General features: G+C 33.7%; 1 protein-coding gene across 6 annotated transcripts in view; it reads right to left on the bottom strand.

Annotated features, from left to right (window-relative positions):
* The window catches only part of Arpc2 (Actin-related protein 2/3 complex, subunit 2), a 123,104-nt gene that overhangs the window by 15,484 nt on the left and 85,365 nt on the right, over window positions 1–22,255 (bottom strand). For all 6 annotated transcript variants that reach the window (XR_010949768.1, XR_010949769.1, XM_067767068.1 and 3 more), the window contains one exon: window positions 2,013–2,104. Coding sequence is in view for 4 of the 6 variants with exons in the window: in XM_067767068.1 (XP_067623169.1) it covers window positions 2,013–2,104 (92 nt within the window). In the remaining 2 variants the exon portion in view is untranslated. The remainder of the gene's footprint in view (window positions 1–2,012; window positions 2,105–22,255) is intronic.

Below are 22,255 nucleotides of genomic sequence, written 5' to 3'. Positions count from 1 at the left end.
TTATATCCAGTGAAAGCAACAAATTGATGTACCATATATGTTTATTTAACATTAATAACAATAAATTCGTGGGGCATTTAAATCAATTAATATCGTTTTTCACAATATAAACAAATAGCACTGTTCTTATTTTCACTTGTTTATAAAATTGTAGCTTTTTAATTTTTGACGTTAATTTAATAATCTGCAAACATATTTTGTGAATAATTTTTCGATGTTTGCTTCGTTCAATTCTGATATGCAGATATTCAACTTTTATACTCCAGTATCCGGACATACGAATATCCGGATTTTCCGTTTACGTATCCGGATAGCCGAACAGCGGAAAGTGGGCATGTTTGTCATCCGATTTTGCTAATTTTTATTCAGCACACATATAGTTATCGGAGTATCGTTCCTGCCAAGTTTAATCATGATATCTTCAACGACTGCCAAATTACAGCTTGTAAAACTTTCAAATTACCTTCTTTCAAAAGTGGGCGGTGCCACGCCCATTGTCCACAATTTTAAAAAATTTCTATTCTATGTCATAAGGTCAACCCACCTACCAAGTTTCATCGCTTTATCCGTCTTTGGCAATGAATTTTCGCACTTTTTCGGTTTTTCGAAATTTTCGATATCGAAAAAGTGGGCGTGTTATAGTCCGATTTCGTTCATTTTAAATAGCGATCTGATATGAGTGCCCAGGAACCTACATACCAAATTTCATCAATTTACCTCAAAATTTACTCAAGTTATCATATTTGCGGACGGACGGACGGACATGCCTAATTAAATTTCATTTTTCGCCCAGATCATTTTGATATATAGAAGTCTATATCTATCTCGATTAGTTTATGCCGTTACGGATTACCGTTATGCGAACAAAATTAATATACTCTGTGAGCTCTGCTGTATAACAAGTATTGCAAGCAGCCGCAGTTAACTAACCTTGTAAAAATTTGCTGCTCTGCAAAATTTTGTCTGGATTAAAGAAATAACACTAACTCAAAACTCATAAATTTAATCTTAGATGTTCTGCTGGTGACCCTTAGTTTATATCGTCGATGTTCTGGCAAAAATCACTAAGTGAAAAATGATTTATGACTTTAGCCTGCCATAAAAAGGTTCGTATGTGACTTGATGAGTAAGTCTTAAGTATGTAGGCAGCTATACAGGTTTGCCTTTCGAAATTTATCCTTTTTGGGAACATTTGCTGTCGTTATCCCATATGCCAAAAATGGACTTAGTAACTTATGCTTGAACGTAGATAATAAATACTTAAAAATGCACCTGTTTTTCCTCCGTTAGGAACTTAATTTACCTGAAAGAGCTTAAATCTCATACTGGAGTCCAAATTTAAGTCAACCATTATTTTACAAAATTGATATTCAAATGGGTTTTTTGAATAGAGCTAGATGTAGTGAGCTCAGGGCTAAAAAAACTCAAGGTTTGCAAAAACATTATGCGTATATGTTAATGAGTGGTTTATGTCGGCAACAAGGACAACAACGTCCAACTGCATTTGCCTGTTGATTTGATAATTTTTAATTGCACTTTTCAAAAAAGCGATCGTAATGACCTTTGTGTGTTTTTAAAATAACTCTATCATCAATAAAAACTTGTTTGCTTCCTCCCAGTATAGTTTCATATTATGTATCAATCTAACAATGACTCTAACTCTCAAGAATCTTAGCGTTCTCAACAAAAATGTGACATACTTTTCGATTTGAGAATAGGAACAGATCAACAGATCTCCCGTGGTAGAACAAAAACCCTTGAGAGGGTTGGGATACACACACCCCTTGTATAAATTTGGTATTCTAGTCGCCTCTTACGACAGGCATACCTACCGCGGGTATATTCTAAGCCCCCTAACCCTCTGGGGCACCTATAAGATCATCCAAAAGTTTTGTGAACTAAGCAGTGATGGGATCTGAAATGTCGTTTTAAAAATATCTGAAGTTACGTGCTTTATGTTGAGGGAGAATCACGAGAGAGATGTTAGTTGCTTACACTGTTTTAAAGCTTACCTTAATATGATAATGTAAATAATCTCGGAACATATGTATTAAATTGATAGTGTTATCCCTCGTTTCTTTGTTGGTATGCCGTGGAAAGAGTACTGTAAAAAAAATTAAAAAATTAGTATATTTTTCGCATTGGTCCGATTCTTGACTAAACCGAGATTCGTTGAAATTGATCGAATTACGGTTAATTCGACCGAGTCCTTTGTCAAATGAACAAATTAGTTTAGTCATTTCAACAGAAGAGAAATTGTCGCTCTTAAGTTAACAAAATTTGTAAAACTGACAGATTCCTGGTCAATCTAACTGATTTTTCTGTTAACACAACTGATCTCACAGGTCATTTCAACAGCGATAAACAGTCAATACATGAGCAAATTTCAAAGAGAAATTTACGCTCACTGCGCTCTCTACTTTGTACTTATGACGATGGTGCCACTTGTTTAAAAAAAATATCAAAATAAGAAAACCACCAAATCGAAAAAACACACAAAATGGGAAAACAACAAAAAACTATTTTTCAGTTATCAATACAAAATGAAAAACCCTTTTTTGAATTTACTGTGCAAAAAATTATGAAATACCGGGACACCTATTTATCGGGTACAATTTTGCAACTTCTCCTCCAAGCGAAATGCAAAATTACGCCCTCTTGTTGCAAAAGTTTTGTTTGAACGAACAGGATTTTTCCAAAGTTAGTAACATTTTGTTCAAGTTTTTACGAATTTTCACTCACGCGATCGAATTTAATAAGATAATAAAAAACTTACTTTTCTATAACTTACAAGTTCTCTATTTAAGATGTTATGTCAAACATTTATACAAGCTTTGTTCGAAACAATCAAGTGTGACAACTACATGCGAGAGAAGAAATTGAGAATGAGCTGAGCTGCAACTGAAAGAATTGAGAATCAGTTTTGTGACTATTTTCATTTCTATTTGCAAAGCGAAGTTAAAACTATAAATTAAAGAAATTATAAAATATAAAATTTGGTGAAAGTGCGTTTAATAAAACAAAATAATAAAGTGTATAATGATTAACGTTTAATATTTGATGTAAGCCCAATTGACGTTCGGTTAGTAAGTGCCACCGTGGTGTGATGGTAGCGTGCTACGCCTGCCACACCGTATGCCCAGTGTTCGCACCCCAGGCCAAAGCAACATCAAAATTTTAGAAATAGGTTTTTCAATTAGAATAAAATTTTTCTAAGCGGGGTCGCCCCTCGGCAGTGCTTGGCAAGCGCTCCGAGTGTATTTCTGCCATGAAAAGCTTTCAGTGAAGACTTATCTGTCTTGCAGATGCCGTTCGGAGTCGGCATACACATTTAGGTCCCGTCCGGCCAATTTGTAGGGAAAATCAAGAGGAGCACGACGCAAATTGGAAGAGAAGCTCGGCCTTAGATCTCTTTGGAGGTTATCGCGCCTCACATTTATTTATTTATATGGCAACATAGCTACTTTCGTACAAAGCTGTCGCAACAACTTTTTTTTGTTCATTTGACTACTAAAACGGTCAATTACGAATCAACGATTTGTGCGCAGTTGATTCAACATCTTGTAGCGATGAATAAAAATTAACAGAAATTTCGGTAGAATTGACCCCTATTTCGGATGATTTTAACAGTCTTTTTCTTTCAGTGTCTCCACTTTCATTTAAACAACTTCTTTGTAATCAAACACAAGTCATCTGAGATAAAATGTAGTTTATCCAGGTTGCCGTTTGTTTTATTTCAGTATCGGAGCTTTTGAGAGACACACGCCATGAATGAGTTTGCATCCCACTTTTATCTCCTAATATCTATGGTGAACCATTTTTAGATTACATATAGCTTTTAACTTCGAATTCCAATCCTCAACGAAACTGTAACTTTAAAGTTAAAGAATTTCTTCGTAATCAAACACAAGTAATCTGAGATAAAATGTAGTTTATCCAGGATGCCGTTTGTTTTATGTTAGTATGGGAGCTTTTGAGAGACACATGCCATGAATGAGTTTGCATCCCACTTTTATGTCCTTATATCTATGGTGAACCATTTTTAGATAACATCTAGCTTTTAGCTTAAAATTGCAATCCTCAACGAAACTGTAATTTTAAAGTTAAACAATTTCTTCGTAATCAAATACAAGTCGTCTGAGATAAAATGTAGTTTATCCAGGATGCCGTTTGTTTTATGTTTGTATGGGAGCTTTTGAGAGACACACGCCATGAATGAGTTTGCATCCCACTTTTATCTCCTTATTTCTATAGTGAACCATTTTTTGATTACATCCAGCTAAATTCAAATTGCAATCCTCAACGAAACTGTAAATTTTTAAATAAACAATTTCTTTGTAATCAAACACAAGTCATCGAGATAAAATGTACTTTATCCAGGACGCCGTTTGTTTTATGTTAGTATGGGAGCTTTTGAGAGCCACGCGCCATGAATGAGTTTGCATCCCACTTTTATCTCCTTATTTCTATGGTGAACCATTTTTTGATTACATCTAGCTTTTAACTTCGGATTGCAATCCTCAACGAAACTGTAAATTTTTAGTTAAACAATTTCTTTATAATCAAACACAAGTCATCTGAGATAAAATGTAGTTTATCCTGGATGCCTTTTGTTTTATGTTAATAAGGGAGCTTTTGAGAGACACACAGCATGAATGAGTTTGCTTCCCACTTTTATCTCCTTATTTCTATGGTGAACCATTTTTTGATTACATCTAGCTTTTAACTTCAAGTTGCAATCCTCAACGAAACTGTAATTTTTTAGTTAAACAATTTCTTTGTAATCAAACACAAGTCGTCTGAGATAAAATGTACTTTATCCAGGATGCCGTTTGTTTTATGTTAGTATGGGAGCTTTTGAGAGACACACGCCATGAACGAGTTTGCATCCCACTTTTATCTCCTTATTTCTATGGTGAACCATTTTCTGATTACATCTAGCTTTTAACTTCGGATTGCAATCCTCAACAAACCTGTAAATTTTTAGATAAACAATTTCTTAGTAATCAAACACAAGTCATCTGAGATAAAATGTACTTTATCCAGGATGCCGTTTGTTTTATGTAATTATGGCCTTTTGTTTTATGTTAGTATGGGAGCTTTTGAGAGCCACACGCCATGAATGAGTTTGCATCCCACTTTTATGTCCTTATTTCTATGGTGAACCATTTTTTGATTACATCTAGCTTTTAACTTCAAATTGCAATCCTCAACGAAACTGTAAATTTTTAGTTAAACAATTTCTTTGTAATCAAACACAAGTCATCTGAGATAAAATGTACTTTATCCAGGGTGCCGTTTGTTTTATGTAAGTATGGGAGCTTTCGGAGACACACGCCATGAATGAGTTTGCATCCCACTTTTATCTCCTTATTTCTATGGTGAACCATTTTTAGATTACATATAGCTTTTAACTTCGGATTGCAATCTTGAACGAAACTGTAAATTTTTAGTTAAACAATTTCTTTGTAATCAAACACAAGTCATCTGAGATAAAATGTAGTTGATCCTGGATGCCTTTTGTTTTATGTTAATATGGGAGCTTTTGAGAGACACACCATGGATGAGTTTGCTTCCAACTTTTATCTCCTTATTTCTATGGTGAACCATTTTTTGATTACATCTAGCTTTTAACTTCAAATTGCTATCCTCAACGAAACTGTAAATTTTTAGTTAAACAATTTCTTTGTAATCAAACACAAGTCGTCTGAGATAAAATGTACTTTATTCAGGATGCCGTTTGTTTTATGTAAGTATGGGAGCTTTTGAGAGACAAACGCCATGAATGAGTTTGCATCCCACTTTTATCTCCTTATTTTTATGGTGAACCATTTTTAGATTACATATAGCTTTTAGCTTCGGATTGCAATCCTGAACGAAACTGTAAATTTTTAGTTAAACAATTTCTTTGTAATCAAACACAAGTCATCTGAGATAAAATGTACTTTATCCAGGATGCCGTTTGTTTTACGTAAGTTTGGGAGCTTTTGAGAGACACGCGCCATGAATGAGTTTGCATCCCACTTTTATCTCCTTATTTCTATGGTGAACCATTTTTAGATTACATATAGCTTTTAACTTCGGATTGCAATCCTGAACGAAACAGTAAATTTTTAGTTAAACAATTTCTTTGTAATCAAACACAAGTCATCTGAGATAAAATGTACTTTATCCAGGGTGCCGTTTGTTTTATGTAAGTATGGGAGCTTTCGGAGACACACGCCATGAATTAGTTTGCATCCCACTTTTATGTCCTTATATCTATGGTGAACCATTTTTAGATAACATCTAGCTTTTAGCTTAAAATTGCAATCCTCAACGAAACTGTAATTTTAAAGTTAAACAATTTCTTCGTAATCAAATACAAGTCGTCTGAGATAAAATGTAGTTTATCCAGGATGCCGTTTGTTTTATGTTTGTATGGGAGCTTTTGAGAGACACACGCCATGAATGAGTTTGCATCCCACTTTTATCTCCTTATTTCTATAGTGAACCATTTTTTGATTACATCCAGCTTCTAAATTCAAATTGCAATCCTCAACGAAACTGTAAATTTTTAAATAAACAATTTCTTTGTAATCAAACACAAGTCATCGAGATAAAATGTACTTTATCCAGGACGCCGTTTGTTTTATGTTAGTATGGGAGCTTTTGAGAGCCACACGCCATGAATGAGTTTGCATCCCACTTTTATCTCCTTATTTCTATGGTGAACCATTTTTTGATTACATCTAGCTTTTAACTTCGGATTGCAATCCTCAACGAAACTGTAAATTTTTAGTTAAACAATTTCTTTGTAATCAAACACAAGTCATCTGAGATAAAATGTACTTTATCCAGGGTGCCGTCTGTTTTATGTAAGTATGGGAGCTTTTGAGAGACACACGCCATGAATGAGTTTGCATCCCACTTTTATCTCCTTATTTCTATGGTGAACCATTTTTAGATTACATATAGCTTTTAACATCGGATTGCAATCCTGAACGAAACTGTAAATTTTTAGTTAAACAATTTCTTTGTAATCAAACACAAGTCATCTGAGATAAAATGTACTTTATCCAGGATGCCGCTTGTTTTATGTAAGTATGGGAGCTTTTGAGAGACACACGCCATGAATGAGTTTGCATCCCACTTTTATCTCCTTATTTCTATGGTGAACCATTTTTAGATTACATATAGCTTTTAACATCTGAGAGACACTCTCCATGAATGAATTTGCATCCCACTTTTATCTCCTTATTTCTATGGTGAACCATTTTTAGATTACATATAGCTTTTAACTTCGGATTGCAATCTTGAACGAAACTGTAAATTTTTAGTTAAACAATTTCTTTGTAATCAAACACAAGTCATCTGAGATAAAATGTACTTTATCCAGGGTGCCGTCTGTTTTATGTAAGTATGGGAGCTTTTGAGAGACACACGCCATGAATGAGTTTGCATCCCACTTTTATCTCCTTATTTCTATAGTGAACCATTTTTTGATTACATCCAGCTTCTAAATTCAAATTGCAATCCTCAACGAAACTGTAAATTTTTAAATAAACAATTTCTTTGTAATCAAACACAAGTCATCGAGATAAAATGTACTTTATCCAGGACGCCGTTTGTTTTATGTTAGTATGGGAGCTTTTGAGAGCCACACGCCATGAATGAGTTTGCATCCCACTTTTATCTCCTTATTTCTATGGTGAACCATTTTTAGATTACATATAGCTTTTAACTTCGGATTGCAATCTTGAACGAAACTGTAAATTTTTAGTTAAACAATTTCTTTGTAATCAAACACAAGTCATCTGAGATAAAATGTAGTTGATCCTGGATGCCTTTTGTTTTATGTTAATATGGGAGCTTTTGAGAGACACACCATGGATGAGTTTGCTTCCAACTTTTATCTCCTTATTTCTATGGTGAACCATTTTTTGATTACATCTAGCTTTTAACTTCAAATTGCTATCCTCAACGAAACTGTAAATTTTTAGTTAAACAATTTCTTTGTAATCAAACACAAGTCGTCTGAGATAAAATGTACTTTATCCAGGATGCCGTTTGTTTTATGTAAGTATGGGAGCTTTTGAGAGACAAACGCCATGAATGAGTTTGCATTCCACTTTTATCTCCTTATTTTTATGGTGAACCATTTTTAGATTACATATAGCTTTTAGCTTCGGATTGCAATCCTGAACGAAACTGTAAATTTTTAGTTAAACAATTTCTTTGTAATCAAACACAAGTCATCTGAGATAAAATGTACTTTATCCAGGATGCCGTTTGTTTTACGTAAGTTTGGGAGCTTTTGAGAGACACGCGCCATGAATGAGTTTGCATCCCACTTTTATCTCCTTATTTCTATGGTGAACCATTTTTAGATTACATATAGCTTTTAACTTCGGATTGCAATCCTGAACGAAACAGTAAATTTTTAGTTAAACAATTTCTTTGTAATCAAACACAAGTCATCTGAGATAAAACGTACTTTATCCAGGGTGCCGTTTGTTTTATGTAAGTATGGGAGCTTTCGGAGACACACGCCATGAATGAGTTTGCATCCCACTTTTATCTCCTTATTTCTATGGTGGACCATTTTTAGATTACATATAGCTTTTAACTTCGGATTGCAATCCTGAACGAAACTGTAAATTTTTAGTTAAACAATTTCTTTGTAATCAAACACAAGTCATCTGAGATAAAATGTACTTTATCCAGGATGCCGTCTGTTTTATGTAAGTATGGGAGCTTTTGAGAGACACACGCCATGAATGAGTTTGCATCCCACTTTTATCTCCTTATTTCTATGGTGAACCATTTTTAGATTACATATAGCTTTTAACATCGGATTGCAATCCTGAACGAAACTGTAAATTTTTAGTTAAACAATTTCTTTGTAATCAAACACAAGTCATCTGAGATAAAATGTACTTTATCCAGGATGCCGCTTGTTTTATGTAAGTATGGGAGCTTTCGGAGACACACGCCATGAATGAGTTTCCATCCCACTTTTATCTCCTTATTTCTATGGTGAACCATTTTTAGATTACATATAGCTTTTAACATCGGATTGCAATCCTGAACGAAACTGTAAATTTTTAGTTAAACAATTTCTTTGTAATCAAACACAAGTCATCTGAGATAAAATGTACTTTATCCAGGATGCCGCTTGTTTTATGTAAGTATGGGAGCTTTTGAGAGACACACGCCATGAATGAGTTTGCATCCCACTTTTATCTCCTTATTTCTATGGTGAACCATTTTTAGATTACATATAGCTTTTAACATCTGAGAGACACTCTCCATGAATGAATTTGCATCCCACTTTTATCTCCTTATTTCTATGGTGAACCATTTTTAGATTACATATAGCTTTTAACTTCGGATTGCAATCCTGAACGAAACTGTAAATTTTTAGTTAAACAATTTCTTTGTAATCAAACACATATCATCTGCGATAAAATGTACTTTATCCAGGATGCCGTTTGCTTTAGATTACATATAGCTTTTAACTTCAAATTGCAATCTTCAACGAAACTGTAAATTTTTAGTTAAACAATTTCTTTGCAATCAAACACAAGTCGTCTGAGATAAAATGTACTTCATCCAGGATGCCGTTTGTTTTATTTTAGTATGGGAGCTTTTGAGAGACACTCCCCATGAATGAATTTGCATCCCACTTTTATCTGCTTATTTCTATGGTGAACCATTTTTTGATTACATCTAGCTTTTAACTTCAAATTGCAATCTTCAACGAAACTGTAAATTTTTAGATAAACAATTTCTTTGTAATCAAACATAAGTCGTCTGAGATAATATGTACTTTATCCAGGAAGCCGTTTGTTTTATGTTAGTATGGGAGCTTTTGAGAGACACACGCCATGAATGAGTTTGCATCCCACTTTTATCTCCTTATTTCTATGGTGAGCCATTTTTAGATTACATATAGCTTTTAACTTCGGATTGCAATCCTGAACGAAACCGTAAATTTTTAGTTAAACAATTTCTTTGTAATCAAACACAAGTCATCTGAGATAAAATGTACTTTATCCAGGATGCCGTTTGTTTTATGTAAGTATGGGAGCTTTCGGAGGCACACGCCATGAATGAGTTTGCATCCCACTATTATCTCCTTAGTTCTATGGTGAACCATTTTTAGATTACATATAGCTTTTAACTTCGGATTGCAATCCTGAACGAAACTGTAAATTTTTAGTTAAACAATTTCTTTGTAATCAAACACAAGTCATCTGAGATAAAATGTACTTCATCCAGGATGCCGTTTGTTTTATTTTAGTATGGGAGCTTTTGAGAGACACTCTCCATGAATGAATTTGCATAACACTTGTATCTCCTTATTTCTATGGTGAACCATTTTTAGATTACATATGGCTTTTAACTTAGGATTGCAATCCTGTACGAAACTGTAAGTTTTTAGTTAGCAATTTCTTTGTAATCAAACACAAGTCATCTGAGATAAAATGTACTTTATCCAGGATGCCGTTTGTTTTATGTAAGTTTGGAAGCTTTTGCGAGACACGCGCCATGAATGAGTTTGCATCCCACTTTTATCTCCTTATTTCTATGGTGAACCATTTTTAGATTACATATAGCTTTTGACTTCGGATTGCAATCCTGAACGAAACCGTAAATTTTTAGTTAAACAATTTCTTTGTAATCAAACACAAGTCATCTGAGATAATATGTACTTTATCCAGGATGCCGTTTGTTTTATGTTAGTATGGGAGCTTTTGAGGGACACACGCCATGAATGAATTTGCATCCCACTTTTATCTCCTTATTTCTATGGTGAACCATTTTTTGATTACATCTAGCTTTCAACTTCGGATTGCAATCCTCAACAAAACTGTAAATTTTTAGATAAACAATTTCTTTGTAATCAAACACAAGCCATCTGAGATAAAATGTACTTTATCCAGGATGCCGTTTGTTTTATGTAAATATGGGAGCTTTTGAGAGACACACGCCATGAATGAGTTTGCATCATCCCACTTTTATCTCCTTATTTCTATGGTGAACCATTTTTTGATTACATCTAGCTTTTAACTTCAAATTGCAATCCTCAACGAAACTGTAAATTTTTTAGATAAACAATTTCTTTGTAATCAAACACAAGTCATCTGAGATAAAATGTACTTTATCCAGGATGCCGTTTGTTTTATGTTAGTATGGAAGCTTTTGAGGGACACACGCCATGAATGAGTTTGCATCCCACTTTTATCTGCTTATTTCTATGGTGAACCATTTTTTTATTACATCTAGCTTTTAACTTCAAATTGCAATCCTCAACGAAACTGTAAATGTTTAGATAAACAATTTCTTTGTAATCAAACACAAGTCATCTGAGATAAAATGTACTTTATCCAGGATGCCGTTTGTTTTATGTAAGTATGGGAGCTTTTGAGAGACACACGCCATGAATGAGTTTGCATCCCACTTTTGTCTCCTTATTTCTATGGTGAACCATTTTTAGATTACATATAGCTTTTAGCTTCGGATTGCAATCCTGAACGAAACTGTAAATTTTTAGTTAAACAATTTCTTTGTAATCAAACACAAGTCATCTGAAATAAAATTTACTTTATCCATGAATGAGTTTGCATACCACTTTTATCTCCTTATTTCTATGGTGAACCATTTTTAGATTACATATAGCTTTTAACTTCGGATTGCAATCCTGAACGAAACCGTAAATTTTTAGTTAAACAATTTCTTTGTAATCAAACACATGTCATCTGCGATAAAATGTACTTTATCTAGGATGCCGTTTGCTTTATGTAAGTATGGGAGCTTTTGAGAGCCACACGCCATGAATGAGTTTACATCCCACTTTTATCTCCTTATTTCTATGGTGAACCATTTTTTGATTACATCTAGCTTTTAACTTCAAATTGCAATCTTCAACGAAACTGAAAATTTTTAGATAAACAATTTCTTTGTAATCAAACACAAGTCATCTGAGATAATATGTACTTTATCCAGGATGCCGTTTGTTTTATATTAGTATGGGAGCTTTTGAGATACACACGCCATGAATGAGTTTGCATCCCACTTGTATCTCCTTATTTCTATGGTGAACCATTTTTTGATTACATCTAGCTTTTAACTTCAAATTGCAATCCTCAACGAAACTGTAAATTGTTAGTTAAACAATTTCTTTGTAATCAAACACAAGTCGTCTGAGATAAAATGTACTTTATCCAGGATGCCGTTTGTTTTATGTTAGTATGGGAGCTTTTGAGAGATACACGCTATGAGTGAGTTTGCATCCCACTTTTATCTGCTTATTTCTATGGTGAACCATTTTTTGATTACATCTAGCTTTTAACTTCAAATTGCAATCCTCAACGAAACTGTAAATGTTTAGATAAACCATTTCTTTGTAACCAAACACAAGTCATCTGAGATAAAATGTACTTTATCCAGGATGCCGTTTGTTTTATGTAAGTATGGGAGCTTTTGAGAGACAAACGCCATGAATGAGTTTGCATCCCACTTTTATCTCCTTATTTTTATGGTGAACCATTTTTAGATTACATATAGCTTTTAGCTTCGGATTGCAATCCTGAACGAAACTGTAAATTTTTAGTTAAACAATTTCTTTGTAATCAAACACAAGTCATCTGAGATAAAATGTACTTTATCCAGGATGCCGTTTGTTTTATGTAAGTTTGGGAGCTTTTGAGAGACACGCGCCATGAATGAGTTTGCATCCCACTTTTATCTCCTTATTTCTATGGTGAACCATTTTTAGATTACATATAGCTTTTAACTTCGGATTGCAATCCTGAACGAAACAGTAAATTTTTAGTTAAACAATTTCTTTGTAATCAAACACAAGTCATCTGAGATAAAATGTACTTTATCCAGGGTGCCGTTTGTTTTATGTAAGTATGGGAGCTTTCGGCGACACACGCCATGAATGAGTTTGCATCCCACTTTTTTCTTCTTATTTCTATGGTGAACCATTTTTTGATTACATCTAGCTTTTAACTTCAAATTGCAATCCTCAACGAAACTGTAAATTTTTAGATAAACAATTTCTTTGTAATCAAACAGAAGTCGTCTGAGATAATGTGTACTTTATCCAGGATGCCGTTTGTTTTATGTTAGTATGGGAGCTTTTGAGAGATGCACGCCATGAATAAGTTTGCGTCCCACTTTTGTCTCCTTATTTCTATGGTGAATCATTTTTTGATTACATCTAGCTTTCAACTTCGGATTTTAATCCTCAACAAAACTGTAAATTTTTAGATAAACCATTTCATTGTAATCAAACACAAGCCATCTGAGATAAAATGTACTTTATCCAGGATGCCGTTTGTTTTATGTAAATGTGGGAGCTTTTGAGAGACACACGCCATGAATGAGTTTGCATCCCACTTGTATCTCCTTATTTCTATGGTGAACCATTTTTTCATTACATTTAGCTTTTAACTTCAAATTGCAATCCTCAACGAAATTGTAAATTTTTTAGATAAACAATTTCTTTGTAATCAAACACAAGTCATCTGAGATAAAATGTACTTTATCCAGGATGCCGTTTGTTTTATGTTAGTATGGGAGCTTTTGAGAGACACACGCCATGAATGAGTTTGCATCCCACTTTTATCTGCTTATTTCTATGGTGAACTATTTTTTGATTACATCTAGCTTTTAACTTCAAATTGCAATCCTCAACGAAACTGTAAATGTTTAGATAAACAATTTCTTTGTAATCAAACACAAGTCATCTGAGATAAAATGTACTTTATCCAGGATACCGTTTGTTTTATATAAGTATGGGAGCTTTTGAGAGACACACGTCATGAATGAGTTTGCATCCCACTTTTATCTCCTTATTTCTATGGTGAACCATTTTTAGATTATATATAGCTTTTAACATCTGAGAGACACTCTCCATGAATGAATTTGCATCCCACTTTTATCTCCTTATTTCTATGGTGAACCATTTTTAGATTACATATAGCTTTTAACTTCGGATTGCAATCCTGAACGAAACTGTAAATTTTTAGCTAAACAATTTCTTTGTAATCAAACACATATCATCTGCGATAAAATGTACTTTATCCAGGATGCCGCTTGTTTTATGTAAGTATAGGAGCTTTTGAGAGACACACGCCATGAATGAGTTTGCATCCCACTTTTATCTCCTTATTTCTATGGCGAACCATTTTTAGATTACATATAGCTTTTAACTTCGGATTGCAATCCTGAACGAAACTGTAAATTTTTAGTTAAACAATTTCTTTGTAATCAAACACAAGACATCTGAGATAAAGTGTACTTTATCCAGGATGCCGCTTGTTTTATGTTAGTATGGGAGCTTTTGAGAGACACACGCCATGAATGAGTTTGCATCCCACTTTTATCTCCTTATTTCTATGGTGAACCATTTTTAGATTACATATAGCTTTTAATTTTGGATTGCAATCCTGAACGAAACTGTAAATTTTTAGTTAATCAATTTCTTTGTAATCAAACACATTTTATCTGCGATAAAATGTACTTTATCTAGGATGCCGTTTGCTTTATGTAAGTATGGGAGCTTTTGAGAGACACGCGCTATGATTGAGTTTGCATCCCACTTTTATCTCCTTATTTCTATGGTGAACCATTTTTAGATTACATATAGCTTTTCACTTCGGATTGCAATCCTGAACGAAACTGTAAATTTTTAGTTAAACAATTTCTTTGTAATCAAACACAAGTCATCTGAGATAAAATGTACTTTATCCAGGATGCCGTTTGTTTTATGTTAGTATGGGAGCTTTTGAGAGACACACGCCATGAATGAGTTTGCATCCCACTTTTATCTCCTTATTTCTATGGTGAACCATTTTTAGATTACATATAGCTTTTAACTTCGGATTGCAATCCTGAACGAAACTGTAAAATTTTAGTTAAACAATTTCTTTGTAATCAAACACATGTCATCTGCGATAAAATGTACTTTATCCAGGATGCCGTTTGCTTTATGTAAGTATGGGAGTTTTTGAGAGACACGCGCTATGAATGAGTTTGCATCCCACTTTTATCTCCTTATTTCTATGGTGAACCATTTTTAGATAACATATAGCTTTTAACTTCGGATTGCAATCCTGAACGAAACTGTAAATTTTTAGTTAACAATTTCTTTGTAATCAAACACAAGTCATCTGAGATAAAATGTACTTTATCCAGGATGCCGTTTGTTTTATGTAAGTTTGGAAGCTTTTGCGAGACACACCCCATGAATGAGTTTGCATCCCACTTTTATCTCCTTATTTCTATGGTGAACCATTTTTAGATTACATATAGCTTTTAACTTCGGATTGCAATCCTGAACGAAACCGTAAATTTTTAGTTAAACAATTTCTTTGTAATCAAACACAAGTCATCTGAGATAAAATGTACTTTATCCAGGATGCCGTTTGTTTTATGTAAGTATGGGAGCTTTCTGAGACACACGCCATGAATGAGTTTGCATCCCACTTTTATCTCCTTATTTCTATGGTGAACCATTTTTTGATTACATCTAGCTTTCAACTTCGGATTGCAATCCTCAACAAAACTGTAAATTTTTAGATAAACAATTTCTTTGTAATCAAACACAAGCCATCTGAGATAAAATGTACTTTATCCAGGATGCCGTTTGTTTTATGTAAATATGGGAGCTTTTGAGAGACACACGCCATGAATGGGTTTGCATCCCACTTTTATCTCCTTATTTCTATGGTGAACAAACAATTTCTTTGTGATAAACAATTTTTTTGTAATCAAACACAAGTCGTCTGAGATAATATGTACTTTATCCAGGATGCCGTTTGTTTTATGTTAGTATGGGAGCTTTTGAGAGACACACGCCATGAATGAATTTGCATCCCACTTTTATCTCCTTATTTCTATGGTGAACCATTTTTTGATTACATCTAGCTTTCAACTTCGGATTGCAATCCTGAACGAAACTGTAAATTTTTAGTTAAACAATTTCTTTGTAATCAAACACAAGACATCTGAGATAAAGTGTACTTTATCCAGGATGCCGCTTGTTTTATGTTAGTATGGGAGCTTTTGAGAGACACACGCCATGAATGAGTTTGCATCCCACTTTTATCTCCTTATTTCTATGGTGAACCATTTTTAGATTACATATAGCTTTTAATTTTGGATTGCAATCCTGAACGAAACTGTAAATTTTTAGTTAATCAATTTCTTTGTAATCAAACACATGTCATCTGCGATAAAATGTACTTTATCTAGGATGCCGTTTGCTTTATGTAAGTATGGGAGCTTTTGAGAGACACGCGCTATGATTGAGTTTGCATCCCACTTTTATCTCCTTATTTCTATGGTGAACCATTTTTAGATTACATATAGCTTTTCACTTCGGATTGCAATCCTGAACGAAACTGTAAATTTTTAGTTAAACAATTTCTTTGTAATCAAACACAAGTCATCTGAGATAAAATGTACTTTATCCAGGATGCCGTTTGTTTTATGTTAGTATGGGAGCTTTTGAGAGACACACGCCATGAATGAGTTTGCATCCCACTTTTATCTCCTTATTTCTATGGTGAACCATTTTTAGATTACATATAGCTTTTAACTTCGGATTGCAATCCTGAACGAAACTGTAAATTTTTAGTTAAACAATTTCTTTGTAATCAAACACAAGTCATCTGAGATAAAATGTACTTTATCCAAGATGCCGCTTGTTTTATGTAAGTATGGGAGCTTTTGAGAGCCACACGCCATGAATGAGTTTACATCCCACTTTTATCTCCTTATTTCTATGGTGAACCATTTTTTGATTACATCTAGCTTTTAACTTCAAATTGCAATCTTCAACGAAACTGAAAACTTTTAGATAAACAATTTCTTTGTAATCAAACACAAGTCATCTGAGATAATATGTACTTTATCCAGGATGCCGTTTGTTTTATATTAGTATGGGAGCTTTTGAGATACACACGCCATGAATGAGTTTGCATCCCACTTGTATCTCCTTATTTCTATGGTGAACCATTTTTTGATTACATCTAGCTTTTAACTTCAAATTGCAATCCTCAACGAAACTGTAAATTGTTAGTTAAACAATTTCTTTGTAATCAAACACAAGTCGTCTGAGATAAAATGTACTTTATCCAGGATGCCGTTTGTTTTATGTTAGTATGGGAGCTTTTGAGAGATACACGCTATGAATGAGTTTGCATCCCACTTTTATCTGCTTATTTCTATGGTGAACCATTTTTTGATTACATCTAGCTTTTAACTTCAAATTGCAATCCTCAACGAAACTGTAAATGTTTAGATAAACAATTTCTTTGTAACCAAACACAAGTCATCTGAGATAAAATGTACTTTATCCAGGATGCCGTTTGTTTTATGTAAGTATGGGAGCTTTTGAGAGACAAACGCCATGAATGAGTTTGCATCCCACTTTTATCTCCTTATTTTTATGGTGAACCATTTTTAGATTACATATAGCTTTTAGCTTCGGATTGCAATCCTGAACGAAACTGTAAATTTTTAGTTAAACAATTTCTTTGTAATCAAACACAAGTCATCTGAGATAAAATGTACTTTATCCAGGATGCCGTTTGTTTTATGTAAGTTTGGGAGCTTTTGAGAGACACGCGCCATGAATGAGTTTGCATCCCACTTTTATCTCCTTATTTCTATGGTGAACCATTTTTAGATTACATATAGCTTTTAACTTCGGATTGCAATCCTGAACGAAACAGTAAATTTTTAGTTAAACAATTTCTTTGTAATCAAACACAAGTCATCTGAGATAAAATGTACTTTATCCAGGGTGCCGTTTGTTTTATGTAAGTATGGGAGCTTTCGGCGACACACGCCATGAATGAGTTTGCATCCCACTTTTTTCTTCTTATTTCTATGGTGAACCATTTTTTGATTACAAATAGCTTTTAACTTCAAATTGCAATCCTCAACGAAACTGTAAATTTTTAGATAAACAATTTCTTTGTAATCAAACAGAAGTCGTCTGAGATAATGTGTACTTTATCCAGGATGCCGTTTGTTTTATGTTAGTATGGGAGCTTTTGAGAGATGCACGCCATGAATAAGTTTGCGTCCCACTTTTGTCTCCTTATTTCTATGGTGAATCATTTTTTGATTACATCTAGCTTTCAACTTCGGATTTTAATCCTCAACAAAACTGTAAATTTTTAGATAAACCATTTCATTGTAATCAAACACAAGCCATCTGAGATAAAATGTACTTTATCCAGGATGCCGTTTGTTTTATGTAAATGTGGGAGCTTTTGAGAGACACACGCCATGAATGAGTTTGCATCCCACTTGTATCTCCTTATTTCTATGGTGAACCATTTTTTCATTACATTTAGCTTTTAACTTCAAATTGCAATCCTCAACGAAATTGTAAATTTTTTAGATAAACAATTTCTTTGTAATCAAACACAAGTCATCTGAGATAAAATGTACTTTATCCAGGATGCCGTTTGTTTTATGTTAGTATGGGAGCTTTTGAGAGACACACGCCATGAATGAGTTTGCATCCCACTTTTATCTGCTTATTTCTATGGTGAACTATTTTTTGATTACATCTAGCTTTTAACTTCAAATTGCAATCCTCAACGAAACTGTAAATGTTTAGATAAACAATTTCTTTGTAATCAAACACAAGTCATCTGAGATAAAATGTACTTTATCCAGGATACCGTTTGTTTTATATAAGTATGGGAGCTTTTGAGAGACACACGTCATGAATGAGTTTGCATCCCACTTTTATCTCCTTATTTCTATGGTGAACCATTTTTAGATTATATATAGCTTTTAACATCTGAGAGACACTCTCCATGAATGAATTTGCATCCCACTTTTATCTCCTTATTTCTATGGTGAACCATTTTTAGATTACATATAGCTTTTAACTTCGGATTGCAATCCTGAACGAAACTGTAAATTTTTAGTTAAACAATTTCTTTGTAATCAAACACATATCATCTGCGATAAAATGTACTTTATCCAGGATGCCGCTTGTTTTATGTAAGTATAGGAGCTTTTGAGAGACACACGCCATGAATGAGTTTGCATCCCACTTTTATCTCCTTATTTCTATGGCGAACCATTTTTAGATTACATATAGCTTTTAACTTCGGATTGCAATCCTGAACGAAACTGTAAATTTTTAGTTAAACAATTTCTTTGTAATCAAACACAAGACATCTGAGATAAAGTGTACTTTATCCAGGATGCCGCTTGTTTTATGTTAGTATGGGAGCTTTTGAGAGACACACGCCATGAATGAGTTTGCATCCCACTTTTATCTCCTTATTTCTATGGTGAACCATTTTTAGATTACATATAGCTTTTAATTTTGGATTGCAATCCTGAACGAAACTGTAAATTTTTAGTTAATCAATTTCTTTGTAATCAAACACATTTTATCTGCGATAAAATGTACTTTATCTAGGATGCCGTTTGCTTTATGTAAGTATGGGAGCTTTTGAGAGACACGCGCTATGATTGAGTTTGCATCCCACTTTTATCTCCTTATTTCTATGGTGAACCATTTTTAGATTACATATAGCTTTTCACTTCGGATTGCAATCCTGAACGAAACTGTAAATTTTTAGTTAAACAATTTCTTTGTAATCAAACACAAGTCATCTGAGATAAAATGTACTTTATCCAGGATGCCGTTTGTTTTATGTTAGTATGGGAGCTTTTGAGAGACACACGCCATGAATGAGTTTGCATCCCACTTTTATCTCCTTATTTCTATGGTGAACCATTTTTAGATTACATATAGCTTTTAACTTCGGATTGCAATCCTGAACGAAACTGTAAAATTTTAGTTAAACAATTTCTTTGTAATCAAACACATGTCATCTGCGATAAAATGTACTTTATCCAGGATGCCGTTTGCTTTATGTAAGTATGGGAGTTTTTGAGAGACACGCGCTATGAATGAGTTTGCATCCCACTTTTATCTCCTTATTTCTATGGTGAACCATTTTTAGATAACATATAGCTTTTAACTTCGGATTGCAATCCTGAACGAAACTGTAAATTTTTAGTTAACAATTTCTTTGTAATCAAACACAAGTCATCTGAGATAAAATGTACTTTATCCAGGATGCCGTTTGTTTTATGTAAGTTTGGAAGCTTTTGCGAGACACACCCCATGAATGAGTTTGCATCCCACTTTTATCTCCTTATTTCTATGGTGAACCATTTTTAGATTACATATAGCTTTTAACTTCGGATTGCAATCCTGAACGAAACCGTAAATTTTTAGTTAAACAATTTCTTTGTAATCAAACACAAGTCATCTGAGATAAAATGTACTTTATCCAGGATGCCGTTTGTTTTATGTAAGTATGGGAGCTTTCTGAGACACACGCCATGAATGAGTTTGCATCCCACTTTTATCTCCTTATTTCTATGGTGAACCATTTTTTGATTACATCTAGCTTTCAACTTCGGATTGCAATCCTCAACAAAACTGTAAATTTTTAGATAAACAATTTCTTTGTAATCAAACACAAGCCATCTGAGATAAAATGTACTTTATCCAGGATGCCGTTTGTTTTATGTAAATATGGGAGCTTTTGAGAGACACACGCCATGAATGGGTTTGCATCCCACTTTTATCTCCTTATTTCTATGGTGAACAAACAATTTCTTTGTGATAAACAATTTCTTTGTAATCAAACACAAGTCGTCTGAGATAATATGTACTTTATCCAGGATGCCGTTTGTTTTATGTTAGTATGGGAGCTTTTGAGAGACACACGCCATGAATGAATTTGCATCCCACTTTTATCTCCTTATTTCTATGGTGAACCATTTTTTGATTACATCTAGCTTTCAACTTCGGATTGCAATCCTGAACGAAACTGTAAATTTTTAGTTAAACAATTTCTTTGTAATCAAACACAAGACATCTGAGATAAAGTGTACTTTATCCAGGATGCCGCTTGTTTTATGTTAGTATGGGAGCTTTTGAGAGACACACGCCATGAATGAGTTTGCATCCCACTTTTATCTCCTTATTTCTATGGTGAACCATTTTTAGATTACATATAGCTTTTAATTTTGGATTGCAATCCTGAACGAAACTGTAAATTTTTAGTTAATCAATTTCTTTGTAATCAAACACATGTCATCTGCGATAAAATGTACTTTATCTAGGATGCCGTTTGCTTTATGTAAGTATGGGAGCTTTTGAGAGACACGCGCTATGATTGAGTTTGCATCCCACTTTTATCTCCTTATTTCTATGGTGAACCATTTTTAGATTACATATAGCTTTTCACTTCGGATTGCAATCCTGAACGAAACTGTAAATTTTTAGTTAAACAATTTCTTTGTAATCAAACACAAGTCATCTGAGATAAAATGTACTTTATCCAGGATGCCGTTTGTTTTATGTTAGTATGGGAGCTTTTGAGAGACACACGCCATGAATGAGTTTGCATCCCACTTTTATCTCCTTATTTCTATGGTGAACCATTTTTAGATTACATATAGCTTTTAACTTCGGATTGCAATCCTGAACGAAACTGTAAATTTTTAGTTAAACAATTTCTTTGTAATCAAACACAAGTCATCTGAGATAAAATGTACTTTATCCAAGATGCCGCTTGTTTTATGTAAGTATGGGAGCTTTTGAGAGACACACGCCATGAATGAGTTTGCATCCCACTTTTATCTCCTTATTTCTATGGTGAACCATTTTTAGATTACATATAGCTTTTAACTTCGGATTGCAATCCTGAACGAAACTGTAAAATTTTAGTTAAACAATTTCTTTGTAATCAAACACATGTCATCTGCGATAAAATGTACTTTATCCAGGATGCCGTTTGCTTTATGTAAGTATGGGAGTTTTTGAGAGACACGCGCTATGAATGAGTTTGCATCCCACTTTTATCTCCTTATTTCTATGGTGAACCATTTTTAGATAACATATAGCTTTTAACTTCGGATTGCAATCCTGAACGAAACTGTAAATTTTTAGTTAACAATTTCTTTGTAATCAAACACAAGTCATCTGAGATAAAATGTACTTTATCCAGGATGCCGTTTGTTTTATGTAAGTTTGGAAGCTTTTGCGAGACACACCCCATGAATGAGTTTGCATCCCACTTTTATCTCCTTATTTCTATGGTGAACCATTTTTAGATTACATATAGCTTTTAACTTCGGATTGCAATCCTGAACGAAACCGTAAATTTTTAGTTAAACAATTTCTTTGTAATCAAACACA

Source organism: Eurosta solidaginis, chromosome 2 (genome assembly GCF_040869045.1).
Source record: "Eurosta solidaginis isolate ZX-2024a chromosome 2, ASM4086904v1, whole genome shotgun sequence".
Lineage (NCBI taxonomy): Eukaryota > Metazoa > Arthropoda > Insecta > Diptera > Tephritidae > Eurosta > Eurosta solidaginis.
The sequence above is the reverse complement of the archived record's forward strand: the minus strand, read 5'-3'. Positions and strand labels throughout refer to the sequence as shown.